Source organism: Salvelinus alpinus, chromosome 18 (genome assembly GCF_045679555.1).
Source record: "Salvelinus alpinus chromosome 18, SLU_Salpinus.1, whole genome shotgun sequence".
Taxonomy (NCBI): domain Eukaryota; kingdom Metazoa; phylum Chordata; class Actinopteri; order Salmoniformes; family Salmonidae; genus Salvelinus; species Salvelinus alpinus.
Window position 1 is genome coordinate 36,034,466 of NC_092103.1, and position 17,888 is coordinate 36,052,353.

The following is a 17,888-nucleotide window of genomic DNA, read 5'->3' on the forward strand; positions in this document are numbered from 1 at the left end:
ATATGAAATCATCTACATTTACCAGGTTTGTGTAAATGACATGTTTAGAGCAAACATGTTTGATAAAGGCTGGTAGATTACTTTTATTTTGAAAGTGTATTATGAGAACCGGAAGTGTGTCAGTATCTGTTTTCACGTGTTGGTTGCAGAGAAATATGGCGGACAGCGTTGCATCGAAAAAGCCCAAATTGACCTCTTCTCAGGTATTTTAAACTGGGACGTCAAACGTTGTCTTCTGATGTGTAAAAGAGGCAATTCGTGTCAGACAGTTTTTGAAAAATTAGGGATTTTTACGATAAACAACCGTAATTTTACATCGGTTCGCCAGCTAGCATAATGCTAACTAACATGGTGTGTATATGTTGCTTTACAGGGCGAGGAGAGAGTAGATTGGAGGAAATGGAAAGCGGAACGTAAGCATCCTTTTTTTTTCTTGTGAAAAACTTGCCAAACTAATCGCTATGGTTGATTATCGGGGCATGCGCACTTTTACAGACATGTGTAATCTGACCCCAGTTGGGATTGAGTTCAGTATTGTACTACATCAGAAATCACAACCGTGTATATAAGCAGACTCTCAAGACATGAAATGGGAATTATTGCCATGTGCCTATGTAGATACTAAGTTTACACTGCTTAGTATCTTAGCCTAACGGTAACCGAAAGGTCGCTGGTTCGAGTCCCCGAGCTGGCAAGGTGGGGCGCCGATGACGTGAATGTCGATTAAGGCAGCTCCCGCACCTCTCAGATTCAGAGGTTGGGTTAAATGCGGAATACACATTTCGTTTGAATGTGTTCAGTTGTGCAACTGACTAGGTAACCACCTTGACTTCCGTTCCTACTAGTTGATTTGTGAATCCAGCTCATGTTTTTTCTTGAATAATAGGAAAAGAGATCAAGAAGCAAATCAAAGAATCCAAGCTGATTAAACAACTTGACAAGCAGAAGCAAGAGGAGGAAGAGAAGACTGAGGCAGCACTGCAGCAGAGTCAGAGAGAGAACCAATCAGGTAATATTGATTAGGTTTTCACCCCACTGGTTATTCCACTATGATCCCTCTATCTTTAAAAAAATGCATTAGAATAAAATAATGTATGATTTTGACTCCCGTATCTGCAACCATAGGACGGTCGTACACAGTGAGCGTGGCCTTGCCTGGTTCTGTCCTGGACAATGCCCAGTCTACAGAACTCCGCACATACCTGGCTGGACAGATAGCCAGAGCCTGCGTCGTGTTCTGTGTCGACGAGATCATCGTATTTGACGAACAAGATGAGGATGTCAAGTAAGACCTCTGTTTCTGTGTATCTTATTTTAGGCTCATGTCTTTAGTCATTTGATGCTGTTTTAGATGTTAGGTCTTGACAGTGGCAGTATAATTCTACTGATCCACAATGTTTTATTTCACAGGACTGTTGAGGGAGAATTCAATGGTGTTGGAAAGAAGGGTCAAGCCTGTATTCAACTGGCTAGAATCCTCCAGTTCTTGGAATGCCCACAGTAAGTACTACATTGACTTATAACAGACTAAGTCAAACGCAGCTGCTGTCTTTGACTAAGGTTTGAATCCTCTTCCCTTTGTATTATTTTCCAAGGTACCTGCGCAAATCATTCTTCCCAATGCATAAAGATTTACAGTATGCCGGTGAGTGAGTAGCTGTATAACTTCACCTCCATTCCTGATTTTCCCAACCATATAATGAACATATGTCATGGTGTAAACATGATAATGAATGTTCTAGTACAGCCATAGTTGCCCTAACCATGTGTTGGTGCCTTCCCACTCAGGCTTGCTCAACCCTCTGGACAGCCCTCACCACATGAGGAAGGATGACGAGTGTGAGTACCGGGAGGGGGTGGTCCTCGAACGGCCTAGCAAACCAGGAAAAGGCTCCTTGGTCAACTGTGGAATGTGGAAGGTGAGTAGATGCCTCGATATGATGATAAAGTACGGTAATATGCCATAAGAAGAACCATAGGTCAACGGACCGAGAAAGCTGTGTGCTGATATTGAACCCCAACAGCAGCAGGATGTAGTAGAGGACTGATGTCTTTTTCTGCTACTTTTAGGAGGTGCAGATAGATAAGCAGCTACAGTCTGGTCTCAGAGTCACTGTCCACATGAACAAGATCCAGAATAAAGGTAGGTCCACATCTGTACATCCAACTCAGCTGATCTTTGATTCCATGAATAGGAGCTTCTGAGAAGTATGTTTCAGTCATACACATACAAATATGATGCTTCACTCATAGTTGCTCAGTATTTTGTGTGTGTGTGTTTACACAGATGGTAGACTACACAAAGGGGTGGTGGTGGCGCCTCACAAGCCGCGAACAGAGGGAGGTCTGTACTGGGGCTACAGTGTTCGCCTGGCCTCAAGTCTAAGTAGGTGTATTATTTACATATCTTCCACAACTGGAGCCATTCTTTTCAATTTCGTGAGGTTGAGAGTTTCATTCAATTTGACGAATCTCACCTTACCAAGTGTTGATTTGGATTGCAGGTAATGTGTTCACTGAGTGTCCACATAAAGAGGGCTATGATCTGACCATTGGAACATCTGAGAAAGGCAGAGATGTTGACAAAACTTCTCTTTCTCCATTCAAGTAAGTTCAGAGTATGAGGGCAAGAACTACAAAATGCAAGAAGGTCTGGTGGAAGACCTGTTTACATATATTACATAACTTTGTTGTATATGACTGAATCTCTCGTGGACAGATCTACGTCAACAACTGGTACCGTAGAATCTGTGGGGAATGAATGGAATGCGTGGGATAATGAGCAGCAGTAGTTCTGGTGTTTGGGTTTTTCATCACTGGTTATTTGGACATATCACAATGTCGCAGGTGTTAGCATCTTTAGAATTTCAGAAGCGGAGGGGACATAGACTTGTACGTAACTTGCAAAGATAGAGGGTGGAGCTCCTTGTTCTAGCATCTCTTAATCCCTTCTCTTAACATGTAAGGACCCAGAATTTAATCGAGCAGCTGACCAATAATGCAAGACTTTAATTCTGGGTTAGCCGAGATTATATATGGCCTAAAACTTTGTTCTGTTCTCACTCTCCAGGCACATGTTGGTTGTGTTTGGTGGTCTGCAGGGCTTGGAGGCCAGTGTGGACGCTGATCAGAACCTGGAGGTGACAGACCCCGGTGTCCTGTTTGACCTGTACCTCAACACCTGCCCCAACCAGGGCAGCAGGACCATCCGCACAGAGGTGAGTGTGGAACAGAGAGGAGTGTGTAGCAGGGGAAGACAGAGTATAGCAAACTGTCGTTCACATGTCTGCTGTAGGTCACGGAGTTATTCCCTGACCAGGAAAGACACTGACAATGGAACATGGTTTCCCTACATCAGGGATGTCAAACCCATTCCACAGAGGCCCGAGTGTCTGCGGGTTTTTGTTTTTTCGTTTAAATTAAGCCTTAGACAACCAGGTGAGCCGAGTTCCTTACTAATTAGTGACCTTAATTCATCAATCAAGTACAAGGGTGCAGCGAAAACCCCCAGACACTCGGCCCTCCATTTAATGAGTTTGACAGGTGCCCTACTTGGTAAAGGAAAAACTCGGGGCCCTTAATCTGTCATATTGGCTGGGAGTTCAATCTGACCAGTCTATATTCTGTTGCTCTGATCATGTTTTCCACAGGAGGCCATCCTGATCTCCATGTCCAGCCTGAGGCAGAAAATCACAGCCGCATTTCCAGACAAGTCGAACGGTTCATAACAGGAAGTGGCTACTGACAAACCATCACTGAGAGGAAGTCTCAAGGATCTAAAAAATAATTCACTTTTTGGGGAACTAGGTGAAGCTAACTGAACCAGGAGTCGATGATTTAATATTTAAATACTTCTGGGATCGAATGAATGGACATTGCTGGGATTATTCTGTGCTGTTTCTTTTATTTATTCAAGGGTAAGAGATCACAGCACAAGTAAAGAAGAACCCAGTGTCTTGGCGTTTCCTTATCTATATCCTCTCTCTTTGGTAGCTTTTTGCTAGTTAAAGCTAACACTAGCTTTGCTCTGTTTCTACTATCCCCTCTGTATAGGATTCCAGGTGAATTAAGTCATTTATATGCATCAGTTTATGTAATTTGTTCTCAAGACACATTACAGAACATACATGAAGAATAAGTTGCTGAACACAATGCTAACAATAAATAATGCAATATATTCTGTTCAGTAATGCTAATGAATACCGCAATACATTATTTTGAATTACTCAAACAGCTGCATGCCTCAGGATGTCAGAGGTAAAGGGTCAAACATGACGACGAGGCAACGTTTGTCCGTGTCGTGGTTAGACAGGATAAAACTACTTGGTATCTAATACAGCACATTTGTGTGAATGCCTTACAGAAGCTCACACACCCCTACATTCAACAGGCTTTGTGTGAATCCATTGGCTTGGCACGAGCCAACCTACAGCGCTATAAATGTAAGCTTGTGTTCTGATGTTGGTATATTAACACTGAGCCATAAAAGGTTTGATTGGATACGGTAATGCTACAAACAACATGTCACTTAACTTTAGCCATACTGTCTGTAAGCATATAAAGGTCTCAAATTAATTCCTTCAAAGCGTTGCAACAAGTGTACTCCCACTGTTTGCTAAGGGATGGAGAAATTTAACCACTCATTCATAGAGCTATGGATGCAAGGACTGAACACGATATAATAATTATAGTTTTTGCTTTGAGGGTATACAGTGTTTGTTTACATTTAGGTTGTTTACAAACATTGGAGTAAAACCAGTTTATATTTTCAGTTCTGATGGGGTAAGAAAGTTGAACTTAGCTCATGAGGCATTTAAGTTATATTCTTCAAGTTCAAAAATTGATGTAGCTACTGCAGATTGCCCCTTTAAAATTCGTGAAGTTTACATTATCTTGTTATGCGAGTGCTTTTGAGGACATTTAACAAAAGCATTATAAACATGTAAAAATACATCTTTAAATATCAATTAATTTGTTTATTTACAATAAATATTTTGGCAGTTGCCCTCTTCAAACTTCTTTGCCAAACACAGGAAATGCCGTATTTACAAAATCCCATAAAATGTTGATTTTGCACTGTCAAAAAAACATTCAGAATGTATATTAATGTTTACAAACTAAGCTCAGGTTCATCACAGAGCTACAGAAATGGCTGCCATTCGGAGAAGGGGACACAGAAACGTGTAGTTCTATAAGAATAATAAAGTATATTCAACTTAATATTGACCGATTGACATATTAGGGCCGACCTGAACCATACACGTGCTGGCTCTGATATTTTATTTTCATGTTGTCCTTTACATCACAGTTCCAGCAACTACTGTATGGTAGATGCCCAACCAGGCCAGGCCAATACAGCTAGGCTCAGCTCAGTTTGGTCCAGTAGTGTGAAAAGGGTATTCGTGCACTGTCCAGGACCCTGGTCCAGATGTGTGCATCACCTCTCTCATACCTTGGGCTAACTTTGTTGAAGGAACCAGTCATCTCACCATGTGGGGTGAGTGAAGGTGATGTTATACTGCTTGGCCCAGCGTGCAAACACCTGTTTCTCTGTGATGAAGCGATGGTGGGGGCCCTTCCGACCCCTCTCATTTTGCAGGTAGGTCACACACTCATCTGTGCCTCTGGGTTTATAGTAGTGGTAGGGCATCTTCTTGGGCTGGGGCTTTTTTCTGGAAGAAAAGGCATTACAAATGATTACATTGACAACCAGCATATGTTGGGTAGCAATAACCCTACGGTTCCTTCATAGACAAATTCTCCCCCTGCTGTTTTAAAGTGCAATATTTGTCCGACTTCTTTCAGAGACAACCATAATATACAATGTTCTGTTGTTTATATGAAAGCAATCCTGTCAGTTGGAGACAATGGTTCCATAATAATCAGTATAGATGATTAACTAATTGCTCACAACTAATTTATGATTACACACAATGTAATAGCCTGGTAGATTTAAGTGCTTGATAGATCACTATCATTGATTCATCCTCTTATGTGTAACATTGTTCATTAGTTCATACTCACCCACAGTGACTGGGCGGAACCATCCCGTACACTTTAATATTGTCACACTTCTCTATCGCAATCACCATTGTGAACCAGCCGGTGCTCAACCAGGACTGAGACTTTGCTCTGTGGAAGGAAACCGTAGAATAAAACGTTAACAAAAATAGCATTTAGAGGTTGATAGAAATGTCTATCATTAGATGCCAGGAAAATCCCCGCATTGTGCTCATTATCGATTGATATTAGTGCCAAAATAGATTGGTAATTATATATTGAATTTGTACAGATTTTTGCATTATCCCCATTGTTCTTTCACCATAACAGCTTTCCTTCATTCTACCCACCTGTCTCGCCCTGTCTCCTTCTGAAACAGTGTATCAAACTTGTGCATCTTGCTAGGCGTGATGGTAAAGCTGGACAGGTTACTGTAGGTCATGCTGACTCTCTGGATCAGACGGTACAGTGTTCCTTTAGCCTCTCTACCAATCTTGGTGGGTGGTCCCCAGAATATGACTGCAGAATTTGCCTGGTGGTCCGTGAGGTTGAGAAACTCAGCTGGACGTCGAACCACCCTGAACACGCTCGAGTGAGCCACCACTCTGAGGGTGGTCCGGCTCCCCACGTCACGTTCGAACCCCGACAGGGGGGCGTCATTCATGCGGATCACACACTGGGCGCGGTCGATGTCTGGTCCGGCCCCGCTGCCCAGCACGTGGCTGGAGCTGGTCACCAGGGCACAGTGGTGGCAATGCAGGGTCAGACTCTGGAGAGGGAATGCAGAAACAACAACTGAGAAAATATATACAGTATATGACATACAGTGAGCTCAAAGTATTGGGACAGTGACATCTTTTTTTGTTTTGGCTTTGTACTCAAGCCCTTTGAAATTGAAACGATACAATGACTATGTGGTTAAAATGCAGACTGTCAGCTTTAATTCGAAAAAACGTTTAGAAAATACAGCACTTTTTGTACATAGTCCACCACTTTTTAGGACAACCAAAGTATTGGGACAAATTCATTTATATGCGTATTAAAGTAGTCAAAAGTTAAGTATTTGGTCCCATATTCATAGCACGCAATGACTACATCAAGCTTGTGACTCTACACATTTGTTGGAAGCGTTTTCTGCTTGTTTTGGTTGCGTTTCAGATTATTTTGTGCCCAAAAGAAATGTATGGTAAATAATGTATTGTGCCATTTGAGTCACTTATTGTCAATAAGAATATATGTTTCTAAACCCTTCTACAATAATGTGGATTCTAACATTACGGATAATCCTGAATGAATTGTGAATAATGATGAGTAGGAAAGTTAGACGCACAAACATCATACCCCCAAGCAGGGTTGGGTAGATTACTTTCTAAATGTAATCCGTTAAAGTTACAAGTTACCGGTACCGTAACTTTTGGATTTCCCAAACTCAGTAACGTAATCTGATTACATTCCGTTACGTTTAGATTACTTTCCCCTTAAGAGGCTTTAGAAGAAAACAAAAATGTATGTTACCAATTTAACATCTATTGCAGGATAAATCAATGTTAATGTTTACATAGCTGGTCATATATGGATATTACATTTTACTTTATGGGTTGGTTATGTAGGCTTCTTCTAACCCATTGCTTTCTACTACATATAATAATACGATGAAATTATATCTTTACATTAAAAAACCAAAGTCTATCAGAATTCCAGTCATTCCAATAAATGTTATACCCCTTGATCTTCAAGAATAGGACTTGGAAATATGGAAGTATAGATTAGCCAAATAGTTTTACCTGAGCATGACCCCAAAACTAAGGACTTATGTGGCAGCCCTACTCTGTTGTTTAAGATTTTGTTATCATGGAGGACTGATTGGTTCCAGTTGAAAAATAAATGCTGCGCTAATGGAATTGCATGCTTTGCCAAAAGTTGTGCAAAGCTGTCATCAAGGCAAAGGGTGGCTACATAAAGGAATCTAAAATATATTATGATTTGTTCAACACTTCTTTGGTTACAACATGATTCCTTTATTTTGATGTCTTCACTATTATTCTACAATGTAGGAAATAGTCAAAATAAATGAAAACCCTTGAATGAGTAGTGTCCAAACTTTTGACTGGTACTGTATATATCATTTATAAGTCCGATGTAGCAACTACAGATTGCCCCACTAAGTCTATCAATGGGGGGGGGGGTGCAAATAGTCCAGGGAGCCATTTGATTAGCTGTTCAGGAGTCTTATGGCTGGGGGTAGAAGCTGTTAAGAAGCCTTTTGGACCTAGACTTGGCACTCCGGTACCACTTGCCATGTGGTAGCAGAGAGAGAGAGAACAGTCTATGACTAGAGTGGCTGGAGTCTATGGCAAGTGTTTGGGTCTTCATCTGACACCGACTGGTATATAGGTCCTGGATGGCAGGAAGCTTGGCCCCAGTGATGTACCGGGCCATACGCACTACCCTGTCGTGCCCTCTTCACGACTGTCTTGGTGTGTTTGGACCATGATAGTTTGTTGGTGATGTGGACACCAAGGAACTTGAAGCTCTCAACCTGCTCTACTACAGCCCCGTTGATGAGAATGGGGGCGTGCTCGGTCCTCCTTTTCCTGTAGTCCACAATCATCTCCTTTGTCTTGATCACGTTGAGAGATTGTTATCCTGGCACCACACTGCCAGGTCTCTGACCTCCTCCCTATAGGCTGTCTCATCATTGTCGGTGATCATGCCTACCACTGTTGTGTCGTCAGCAAACGTAATGATATTGTTGGAGTCGTGCTTGGCCTGGCCGTGCAGTCATGAGTGAACAAGGAGTACAGGACGGGACTGAGCACGCACCCTGAGGGGCCCTTGTGTTGAGGATCAGCGTGGCAGATGTGTCGTTACCTACCCTTACCACCTGGGGTCGGCCTGTCAGGAAGTCCAGGATCCAGTTGCAGATGGAGGTGTTTAGTCCCAGGGTCCTTAGCTTAGGGATGAGCTTTGAGGGAACTATGGTGTTGAACACTGAGCTGTAGTCAATGAATAGCATTCTCACGTAGGTGTTCCTTCTGTCCAAGTGGAAAAGGGCAGTGTGGAGTGCAATAGAGATTGCATCATCTGTGGATCTGTTAGGGCGGTTTGCAAATTGTAATGGGTCCAGGGTTTCTGGGATAATGGTGTTTATGTGTGCCACGACCAGCCATTCAAAGCACTTCATGGCTACAGACGTGAGTGCTACGGGTCGGTAGTCATTTAGGCAGGTTACCTTGGTGTTCTTGGGAACAGGGACTATGGTGGTCTGCTTGAAACATGTTGGTTTTACAGACTCGGTCAGGGACCGGTTGAAAACGTTAGTGAAGACACTTTCCAGTTGGTCAGCGCATGCTCAGAGTACACGTCCTGGTAATCCATCTGGCCCTGGTTGAGTATTGCTCTGTTCAACTATATATTGTGATTTGATTGGTGTGTCAGCGGGCTGACTGAATGCTCTGAGAGACTCTGGGTTGAACTCGGTGATACTGTACTACCGCCAAGAGATGAGCTATACAGTTGAAGTCGGAAGTTTACATAAACCTTAGCCAAATACATTTAAACTCAGTTTTTCACAATTCCTGACATTTAATCCAAGTAAAAATGTCCTGTTTGAGGTCAGTTAGGATCACCACTTTATTTTAAGAATGTGAAATGTCAGAATAATAGTAGAGACAACTATTTATTTCAGCTTTAATTTGTTTCATCACATTCCCAGTGGGTCAGAAGTTTACACACACTCAATTAGTATTTGGCAGCATTGCCTTTAAATTGTTTAACTTGGGTCAAACGTTTTGGGTAGCCTTGCACAAGCTTCCCACAATAAGTTGGGTGAATTTTGGCCCATTCCTCCTGACAGAGCTGGTGTAACTGAGTCAGGTTTGTAGGCCTCCTTGCTCGCACATGCTTTTTCAGTTCTGCCCACAAATGTTCTATAGGATTGAGGTCAGGGCTTTGTGATGACCACTCCAATACCTTGACTTTGTTGTCCTTAAGCCATTTTCCCACAACTTTGGAAGTATGCTTGGGGTCATTGTCCATTTGGAAGACACATTTGTGACCAAGCTTTAACTTCCTGACTGATGTCTTGATGTTGCTTCAATATATCCACATAATTGTCCTCCCTCATGATGCCATCTATTTTGTTAAGTGAACCTGTCCCTCCTGCAGCAAAGCACCCCCACAACATGATGCTGCCACCCTCGTGCTTCACGGTTGGGATGGTGTTCTTCGGCTTGCAAGCCTCCCCCTTTTTCCTCCAAACATAAAGATGGTCATTATGGCCAAACAGTTCTATTTTTGTTTCATCAGACCAGAGGACATTTCTCCAAAAAGTACGATCTTTGTCCCCGTGTGCAGTTGCAAACCATAGGCTGGCTTTTTTATGGCGGTTTTGGAGCAGTGGCTTCTTCCTTGCTGAGCGGCCTTTCAGGTTATGTCGATATAGGACTCGTTTTACTGTGGATATAGATACTTTTGTACCCGTTTCCTCCAGCAGCTTCACAAGGTCCTTTGCTGTTCTGGGATTGATTCGCATTTTTCGCACCAAAGTACGTTCATCTCTAGGAGACAGAATGCGTCTTCTTATTGAGCGGTATGACAGCTGCATGGTCCCATTGTGTTTATATTTGCGTACTATTGTTTGTACAGATGAACGTGGTACCTTCAGGCGTTTGGAAATTGCTCCCAAGGATGAACCAGACTTGTGGAGGTCTACAATTTTGTTTCTGAGGTCTTGGCTGATTTCTTTTGATTTTTCCATGATGTCAAGCAAAGAGGCACTGAGTTTGAAGGTAGGCCTTGAAATACACTGGTCAAAAAAATAAAGGGAACACTTAATCAACACAATGTAACTCCAAGTCAATCACACTTCTGTGAAATCAAACTGTCCACTTAGGAAGCAACACTGATTGACAATAAATTGCACATGCTGTTGTGCAAATGGAATAGACAACAGGTGGAAATTATAGGCAATTAGCAAGACACCCCCAATAAAGGAGTGGTTCTGCAGGTGGGGACCACAGACCACTTCTCAGTTCCTATGCTTCCTGGCTGATGTTTTGGTCACTTTTGAATGCTGGCGGTGCTTTCACTCTAGTGGTAGCATGAGACGGAGTCTACAACCCACACAAGTGGCTCAGGTAGTGCAGCTCATCCAGGATGGCACATCAATGCGAGCTGTGGCAAGAAGGTTTGCTGTGTCTGTCAGCGTAGTGTCCAGAGCATGGAGGCGCTACCAGGAGACAAGCCAGTACATCAGGAGATGTGGAGGAGGCAGTAGGAGGGCAACAACCCAGCAGCAGGACCGCTACCTCCGCCTTTGTGCAAGGAGGAGCACTGCCAGAGCCCTGCAAAATGACCTCCAGCAGGCCACAAATGTGCATGTGTCTGCTCAAACGGTCAGAAACAGACTCCACGAGGGTGGTATGAGGGCCCAACGTCCACAGGTGGGGGTTGTGCTTACAGCCCAACACCGTGCAGGACGTTTGGCATTTGCCAGAGAACACCAAGATTGGCAAATTCGCCACTGGCGCCCTGTGCTCTTCACAGATGAAAGCAGGTTCACACGCACATGTGACAGAGTCTGGAGACGCCGTGGAGAACGTTCTGCTGCCTGCAACATCCTCCAGCATGACCGGTTTGGCGGTGGGTCAGTCATGGTGTGGGGTGGCATTTCTTTGGGGGGCTGCACAGCCCTCCATGTGCTCGCCAGAGGTAGCCTGACTGCCATTAGGTACCGAGATGAGATCCTCAGACCCCTTGTGAGACCATATGCTGGTGCGGTTGGCCCTGGGTTCCTCCTAATGCAAGACAATGCTAGACCTCATGTGGCTGGAGTGTGTCAGCAGTTCCTGCAAGAGGAAGGCATTGATGCTATGGACTGGCCCGCCCGTTCCCCAGACCTGAATCCAATTGAGCACATCTGGGACATCATGTCTCGCTCCATCCACCAACGCCACGTTGCACCACAGACTGTCCAGGAGTTGGCGGATGCTTTAGTCCAGGTCTGGGAGGAGATCCCTCAGGAGACCATCCGCCACCTCACCAGGAGCATGCCCAGGCGTTGTAGGGAGGTCATACAGGCACGTGGAGGCCACACACACTACTGAGCCTCATTTTGACTTGTTTTAAGGACATTACATCAAAGTTGGATCAGCCTGTGGTTTTCCACTTTAATTTTGAGTGTGACTCCAAATCCAGACCTCCATGGGTTGATAAATTTGATTTCCATTGATAATTTTTGTGTGATTTTGTTGTCAGCACATTCAACTATGTAAAGAAAAAAGTATTTAATAAGAATATTTAATTCATTCAGATCTAGGATGTGTTATTTTAGTGTTCCCTTTATTTTTTTGAGCAGTGTACAACCACAGGTACACCTCCAATTGACTCAAATTATGTCAATTAGCCTATCAGAAGCTTCTAAAGCCATGACATCATTTTCTGAAATTTTCCAAGCTGTTTAACGGCACAGTCAACTTAGTGTATGTAAACTTCTGATCCACTGGAATTGTGATACAGTGAATTATAAGTGAAATAATCTGTCTGTAAACATTTGTTGGAAAAATTACTTGTGTCATGCACAAAGTAGATGTCCTAACCGACTTGCCAAAACTATAGTTTGTCAACAAGAAATTTGTGGTTGAAGTGGTTGAAAAACAAGTTTTAATGACTCCAACCTAAGTGTATGTAAAATTCCGACTTCAACTGTAGGTGCACCACAGGAGTCCCCTCGAAGCCTGCCATTGACTATGTACAGACCCAGCTTGCGACAGAGCTGCAGGAATTGTGACCCGCTTTTGTTGGTTGCTTTGTCATAGTTGTGTCTATGGGGGCATATTGGGGAGGGGATGCTGTCACCTCTAGGTAGGTGTTCGTCTCCCTGTGTTATCTTTCTCTCTGACATTTTAGTTGAAGTTGCACCACAGGTGAGTTTGTAAATTGTAGTTCATTGTAAATTGAATTGTAAATTGTAGTTCAAAACTAAAGCTCACCAGTCATACAGAAAACAGCTATAAGAACACAGCTGTATGAACTGTGCAACAGTTTTTAACTTTTTTACTCAATTTGGACTCCTAAAATGCATTTGTGTCTGTTTTGGGGCTATGCATTATTGTTTCTATGGATCATGTGGTAGAGACTATAATCCACCCACTACATTTAGTCAGTGCTAAGCATTTTTGGCACTACTTCAACTTAACCCCGCAAGTGTGAGAAGAACAGGGTTCAAATTAACCCATGACTTTAATGTTGTTTCTTCTACAAGATGTAGCCTTCTTGACCATGTCTCCTGGATTAAATAGAGGTTCCATAGATTTTCTCTGTAATTCAAACCCTGAGTGTAAATTACCTTGTTTCCATAGACAGCCACATAGCCCTCCTTCCCTGCCCATTTCTTTAGGTCAGTGACCTTGATGGGGTGATGAGGCAAGGACGCCCGGAAGGGACTGTAGAAGGGACTGATGTCGTTGCCGCTGTTGGAGCTAAAGAGGATGAGGAGGGTCATCAGGAGGAAGATGGCTCCGAAGATCACCATCTTCTGGCTCTGAGGCCCTTGCTGCCAAAGATAGGGGGAACCATTGATATAATATACATCAATGTTTGTGGTGTGTTGTCTGTCAATGTTAGTCTCTTGTGACAGACTGTTACATAAATGTATTGAGTAGCTGACCAGCATGTACACTGTATTTGGTTCTGGGTGCCGAGATCAATGTTTGTGCTTTGTTGTCTATCTGGTTTATAGTAATGAAAAACAACCTCTAAAAGGCAGTTCAAATAACAGTTGCCATTTTGAGAGGAACTCACTTGTTTCAAGTTCAGGTTTATTTACCATCTTTGCACATAATGTGACCAAATGCTTTTACAAAATATACAGATAGGCCTATTATGCACAGTGCATCAGTAATAATATTTGATGGCTAATTTGACAACAAAAAAATAACATTTTAAGTGAGAGTATATCAATGCTCAGAATGATTTTACCTTTTCAACAAGCCTCAGCCCCATGCTTCCAAGTCAGGCTGAGCTACATTGCATGTTCTGTGCTTTTCTGGTCACCACCCCTGTCAAGAGGCAGATGTTCCATAGTGAATACACGCTAAAATCTTTCAGGCTGCTATCTTGTATATTTATAGTCAATAAGTATTTTAACAAAACGTCACAATAAGTTGTTTTTCGTTCGATTTGCCTGCTCCGCTAAAACCATTGACAACTGCTTGCCGTTGTTAAATACATGTTAACTATTTGGTTGTAATATCATCACCTCTTGAAGAGCATTGTCAGACCTACACGTTTACAATTATTTCATGCAAAACAAATGCGCACATTTAGCTATACCAGAGTTATACAGCAAGTTGCTGCATACTTTTAATGATTAGTAAACATCAATTGATAATGTAATTTCAGATACGTGAGGGTAGTTTCACGATATCTCTCAATATTGGCCACCATTATTTTGATATTTGAGTGATATAAAATAAAAGTGAACTTTACCTGACAAGTATGCATGGTTTAGGTTAATTTCAAATATTTTTGGGGCTCTGCCTGTCAAGCAGCAGAAGGGAGCATTTGCCATGGGACGGTTAGCTGATGTTTACTTTGTAAGCTACCGCTGGTAGAAACTTTGTACAGTTGGCTAAACTTGTAGCTAGTGTGGTAGGTAAACCTAATGTACTTTCCCCCCCAACCATTGTAGGCCTACCAAGCGAAGATCGCTAACATATTCCCCTTTTTAAGGGTGTTAGATTGTGATTGCTGCTGACAGACATGATATACCGATATAGGCTATATTTATTGATGGACCATGCCAAATTGGTTAGCTAAAAACAGATCAGATCAATATGGCTGGCTAGCTAGCTAGTTAACAAGCGAACTTTTGGAGTTAAACTAGATGATTATATCCAAATATTGTTTGATTTGCTTGCCATCTATATGATGACTGACAACTTTACCAGGAGTATGATGATTTACTGATATCAAGTTCTTTCTCAAAACCTAATCTCTGACCGAGGAAAATACAGATTCAGGTTGGATATTCGCCTGTAGTCTTCTTTACGTCCACCAACAGCAGTTAGGGACCGTCAACATAGTGACAAATAATATTTTTCAAATTTCAATAGCTCTTTAACCATTACTCCTAAAACGTTGAAACTGGTTCTAGCTAACCTGATGGCATAGATACACATTGCACACACTTTCTTTGTTAATTTACATCTCGCACTATTTTAAATTATTTATTTACATTTTTTAATTTCAATAGCTCCTTGGTCATGTGATCTACTGACTTCAAACAATGTTCAGAATGTACCCTCAGTGGTCCTACACATTTCAAAACCTTTAGTTTGTCCATTTTCATCTCACACAGTTCTACATGAATTTGCAAGGTTTTTCAGTGTTTCTAATTTCAATAGCTCCTTGGTCATGTGCCCTACTGACCTCAAACAAGGTTCAGAATGTCCACTGACTACCCTTGTATATTGCACAGCCTTTAGTTTGTCCATTTTCATCTCACATGGTTTTACATGAATTTTTCAAAATGTAGAATTTCAATAGCTCCTTGGTCATGTGACCTACTGACCTCAAACAAGGTTCAGAATGTACACTCAGTGGGCCTACACATTCCACACCCTTTAGTTTATCCATTTTCATCTCACAAAATGTTACATTAATTTTCAATGTTTCTAATTTCAATAGATCCTTGGTAATGTGACCTACTGAACTCAAACAAGGTTCAGAATGTCCAGAGACTACCCTTGTATATTGCACAGCCTTTAGTTTGTCCATTTTCATCGCACACGATTTTACATACATTTTTCAAACTTTATAATTTCAATAGCTCCTTGGTAATGTGACCTACTGACCTCTAACTACTTTCAGAATGTCCATGGACTGGCGGAGACGGGCACTGCGAGGCATCCAGTGCGGTAATGCGACCGATCCCAGAGAAGCTGGCGGGTGCCCCGGGGAGAGTTCTTTTCTTTGTGAATCAAATCAAATCAAATTTTATTCGTCACATACACATGGTTAGCAGATGTTAATGCGAGTGTAACGAAATGCTTGTGCTTCTAGTTCCGACAATGCAGTAATAACCAACGAATAATCTAACCTAACAATTTCACAACAACTACCTTATACACACAAGTGTAAAGGGATGAAGAATATGTACATAAAAATATATGAATGAGTGATGGTACAGAATGGCATAGGCAAGATGCAGTAGATGGTATAGAGTACAGTATATACATATGAGATGAGTAATGTAGGGTATGTAAACATACAAAAGTGGCATTGGACGCCAAATGGGTTCACCCCGAGAGAGGGGCCCAAGCCCTGGAAAGCGTTGCGGTTTCGGCGGCGTCTGGTGAGCTCTCCCTGGCCCTTGAAAATCCGGGGGAGAGGGTGTAAATCTCACGCCGTGGCGTACCCATATCCGCAGCAGGTCTCCAAGGTGAACAGCCTCTGGCATGTTATAACAATGTAGGTAAGGGAAGTTGGCAAAAAAAGATCCGTAACTTCAGGATAAGGATTGGCTCTAAAATTAATGTCTAAACGTGTGAGATGAAAATGGAACCTTGTTTTGAAGTCAGTAGGTCACATGACCAAGGAGCTATTGACACTTGAATGTAAAAAAGGTTTTTACTTTGTTTACGCTCCCTAACTAATTTAACTAGGAATACAAAATGCTGGTCACATTTCCACATGTTTATTAGCTTTGCCAAGCGAATTAATGGCCAAAACTTGAAAATAAGGCCTGTGCAATGTTGTGCGCAATTTTTAAAACATCATGACAATAGCTTTCAAGTGGTTTGAAAGCTATTGAGGTTTGAAAGCGCGAATATCCGTTGAATATCTTACCTGAAACTTTTTTTTACCTCGGTTAATCACTGATGAAGCAAGCTAAATTATGTTGTTTGCTTAGCTAGGATGCCAAACATTTATTTAAAGGGGAACTATGCAGAAATCGCTCCGCCACTTCCTGGTTGCAAACATTCTAATAGTTTGCCTATTTTCATTCTAAGTGACAAAACAAGCATTTGTAGAGAATCAATGTATGAAGCTGGTGTACAAAACCGAACGTAAAAGACAAAAAAATGAAATTTAAGAACGGGAAGCATAGTAGTTGTCATTAGTTCTAGCGGAGATGGGGGTCTCCTTGCACCCCAGAAGCCAAATCAAACGTACAATAGCCTATTGTGACGTTTAATTTAGAACGACCTATAAGAATCCTATGATAGGGTAGCAGGGAAAATTCATCACAATTGTCTCAGAATAATGTCTTGTGGTTATCGGCATATTGCATACTAAAATGCATTCTCAAGAATTTGACAACAATATTTTTTATTTTCTTTAGTTTTTTGTTATTCCAACTGATGTCCAACATCTTGGCCCTATCCGTTTGACAGTGGTTCATGAAAACCAACACCTCCGGTTTAAATAAAAATGAATATCTATTGCACATATTTAATTTGAGCGCACTGACACAACTGTAACTATAAGCCTATCAAAACCTAAATATAAAAATTATATAGAATAAGCTATTGGGGGACATGACAATATTCTGGCGCAGACCTAAACTCGTTGTCTCACTGCTAACGTAGGCTATCGGACATGACTCGTGTTGACACCATAAATAGCTTTATTCTAAGCCATAATAGTGGGAATGGCTGTCATTAAACAATTTCTGTAGAATAATGACTAAATGAAATGAATACGAGGTTTGCTTACCAATTCGTTTTTTTTTTATCCATATGAGATCTGTGCATCGTTGACGTTTGATCTGTCGGCGCATCCCCCATCTTCCTAAACCATCGTAGGAGGGGACTCGCTTGCGTCATCAAAATTTCAGCGCCGCAGTGAAAATTATTATTAGGAACTTAATAAATAATTTCGAG

General features: G+C 42.0%; 2 protein-coding genes across 5 annotated transcripts; one reads left to right on the top strand and one right to left on the bottom strand.

Moving 5' to 3' along the window:
* The first annotated feature begins 87 nt into the window (after positions 1–87).
* spout1 (SPOUT domain containing methyltransferase 1) lies at positions 88–4,177 on the top strand. Its single transcript, XM_071351762.1, has 12 exons — positions 88–203; positions 374–413; positions 887–1,009; positions 1,126–1,285; positions 1,411–1,500; positions 1,596–1,645; positions 1,789–1,919; positions 2,071–2,143; positions 2,288–2,386; positions 2,505–2,607; positions 3,071–3,218; positions 3,651–4,177. Exons 1-12 carry the CDS (start codon positions 102–104, stop codon positions 3,726–3,728), a joined length of 1,197 nt encoding a protein of 398 aa, XP_071207863.1. The 5' UTR covers positions 88–101; the 3' UTR covers positions 3,729–4,177.
* On the bottom strand, positions 4,072–17,832 carry st6galnac6 (ST6 (alpha-N-acetyl-neuraminyl-2,3-beta-galactosyl-1,3)-N-acetylgalactosaminide alpha-2,6-sialyltransferase 6). 4 transcript variants are annotated; one of them, XM_071351767.1, is made up of 6 exons: positions 15,858–15,953; positions 13,981–14,060; positions 13,349–13,555; positions 6,351–6,769; positions 6,025–6,132; positions 4,072–5,672 (listed from the first exon to the last, which is right to left on the bottom strand). In XM_071351767.1, exons 2-6 carry the CDS (start codon positions 14,002–14,004, stop codon positions 5,486–5,488), a joined length of 945 nt encoding a protein of 314 aa, XP_071207868.1. In that variant the 5' UTR covers positions 14,005–14,060; positions 15,858–15,953; the 3' UTR covers positions 4,072–5,485. The 4 variants fall into 4 exon arrangements, with proteins under 4 accessions (XP_071207868.1, XP_071207869.1, XP_071207870.1 ...); XM_071351768.1 differs by lacking the exon at positions 15,858–15,953 and adding an exon at positions 14,949–14,968; XM_071351766.1 differs by lacking the exon at positions 15,858–15,953 and adding an exon at positions 17,722–17,832 and having other exon boundaries at positions 4,956–5,672.
* Between the last annotated feature and the right edge of the window lie 56 nt (positions 17,833–17,888).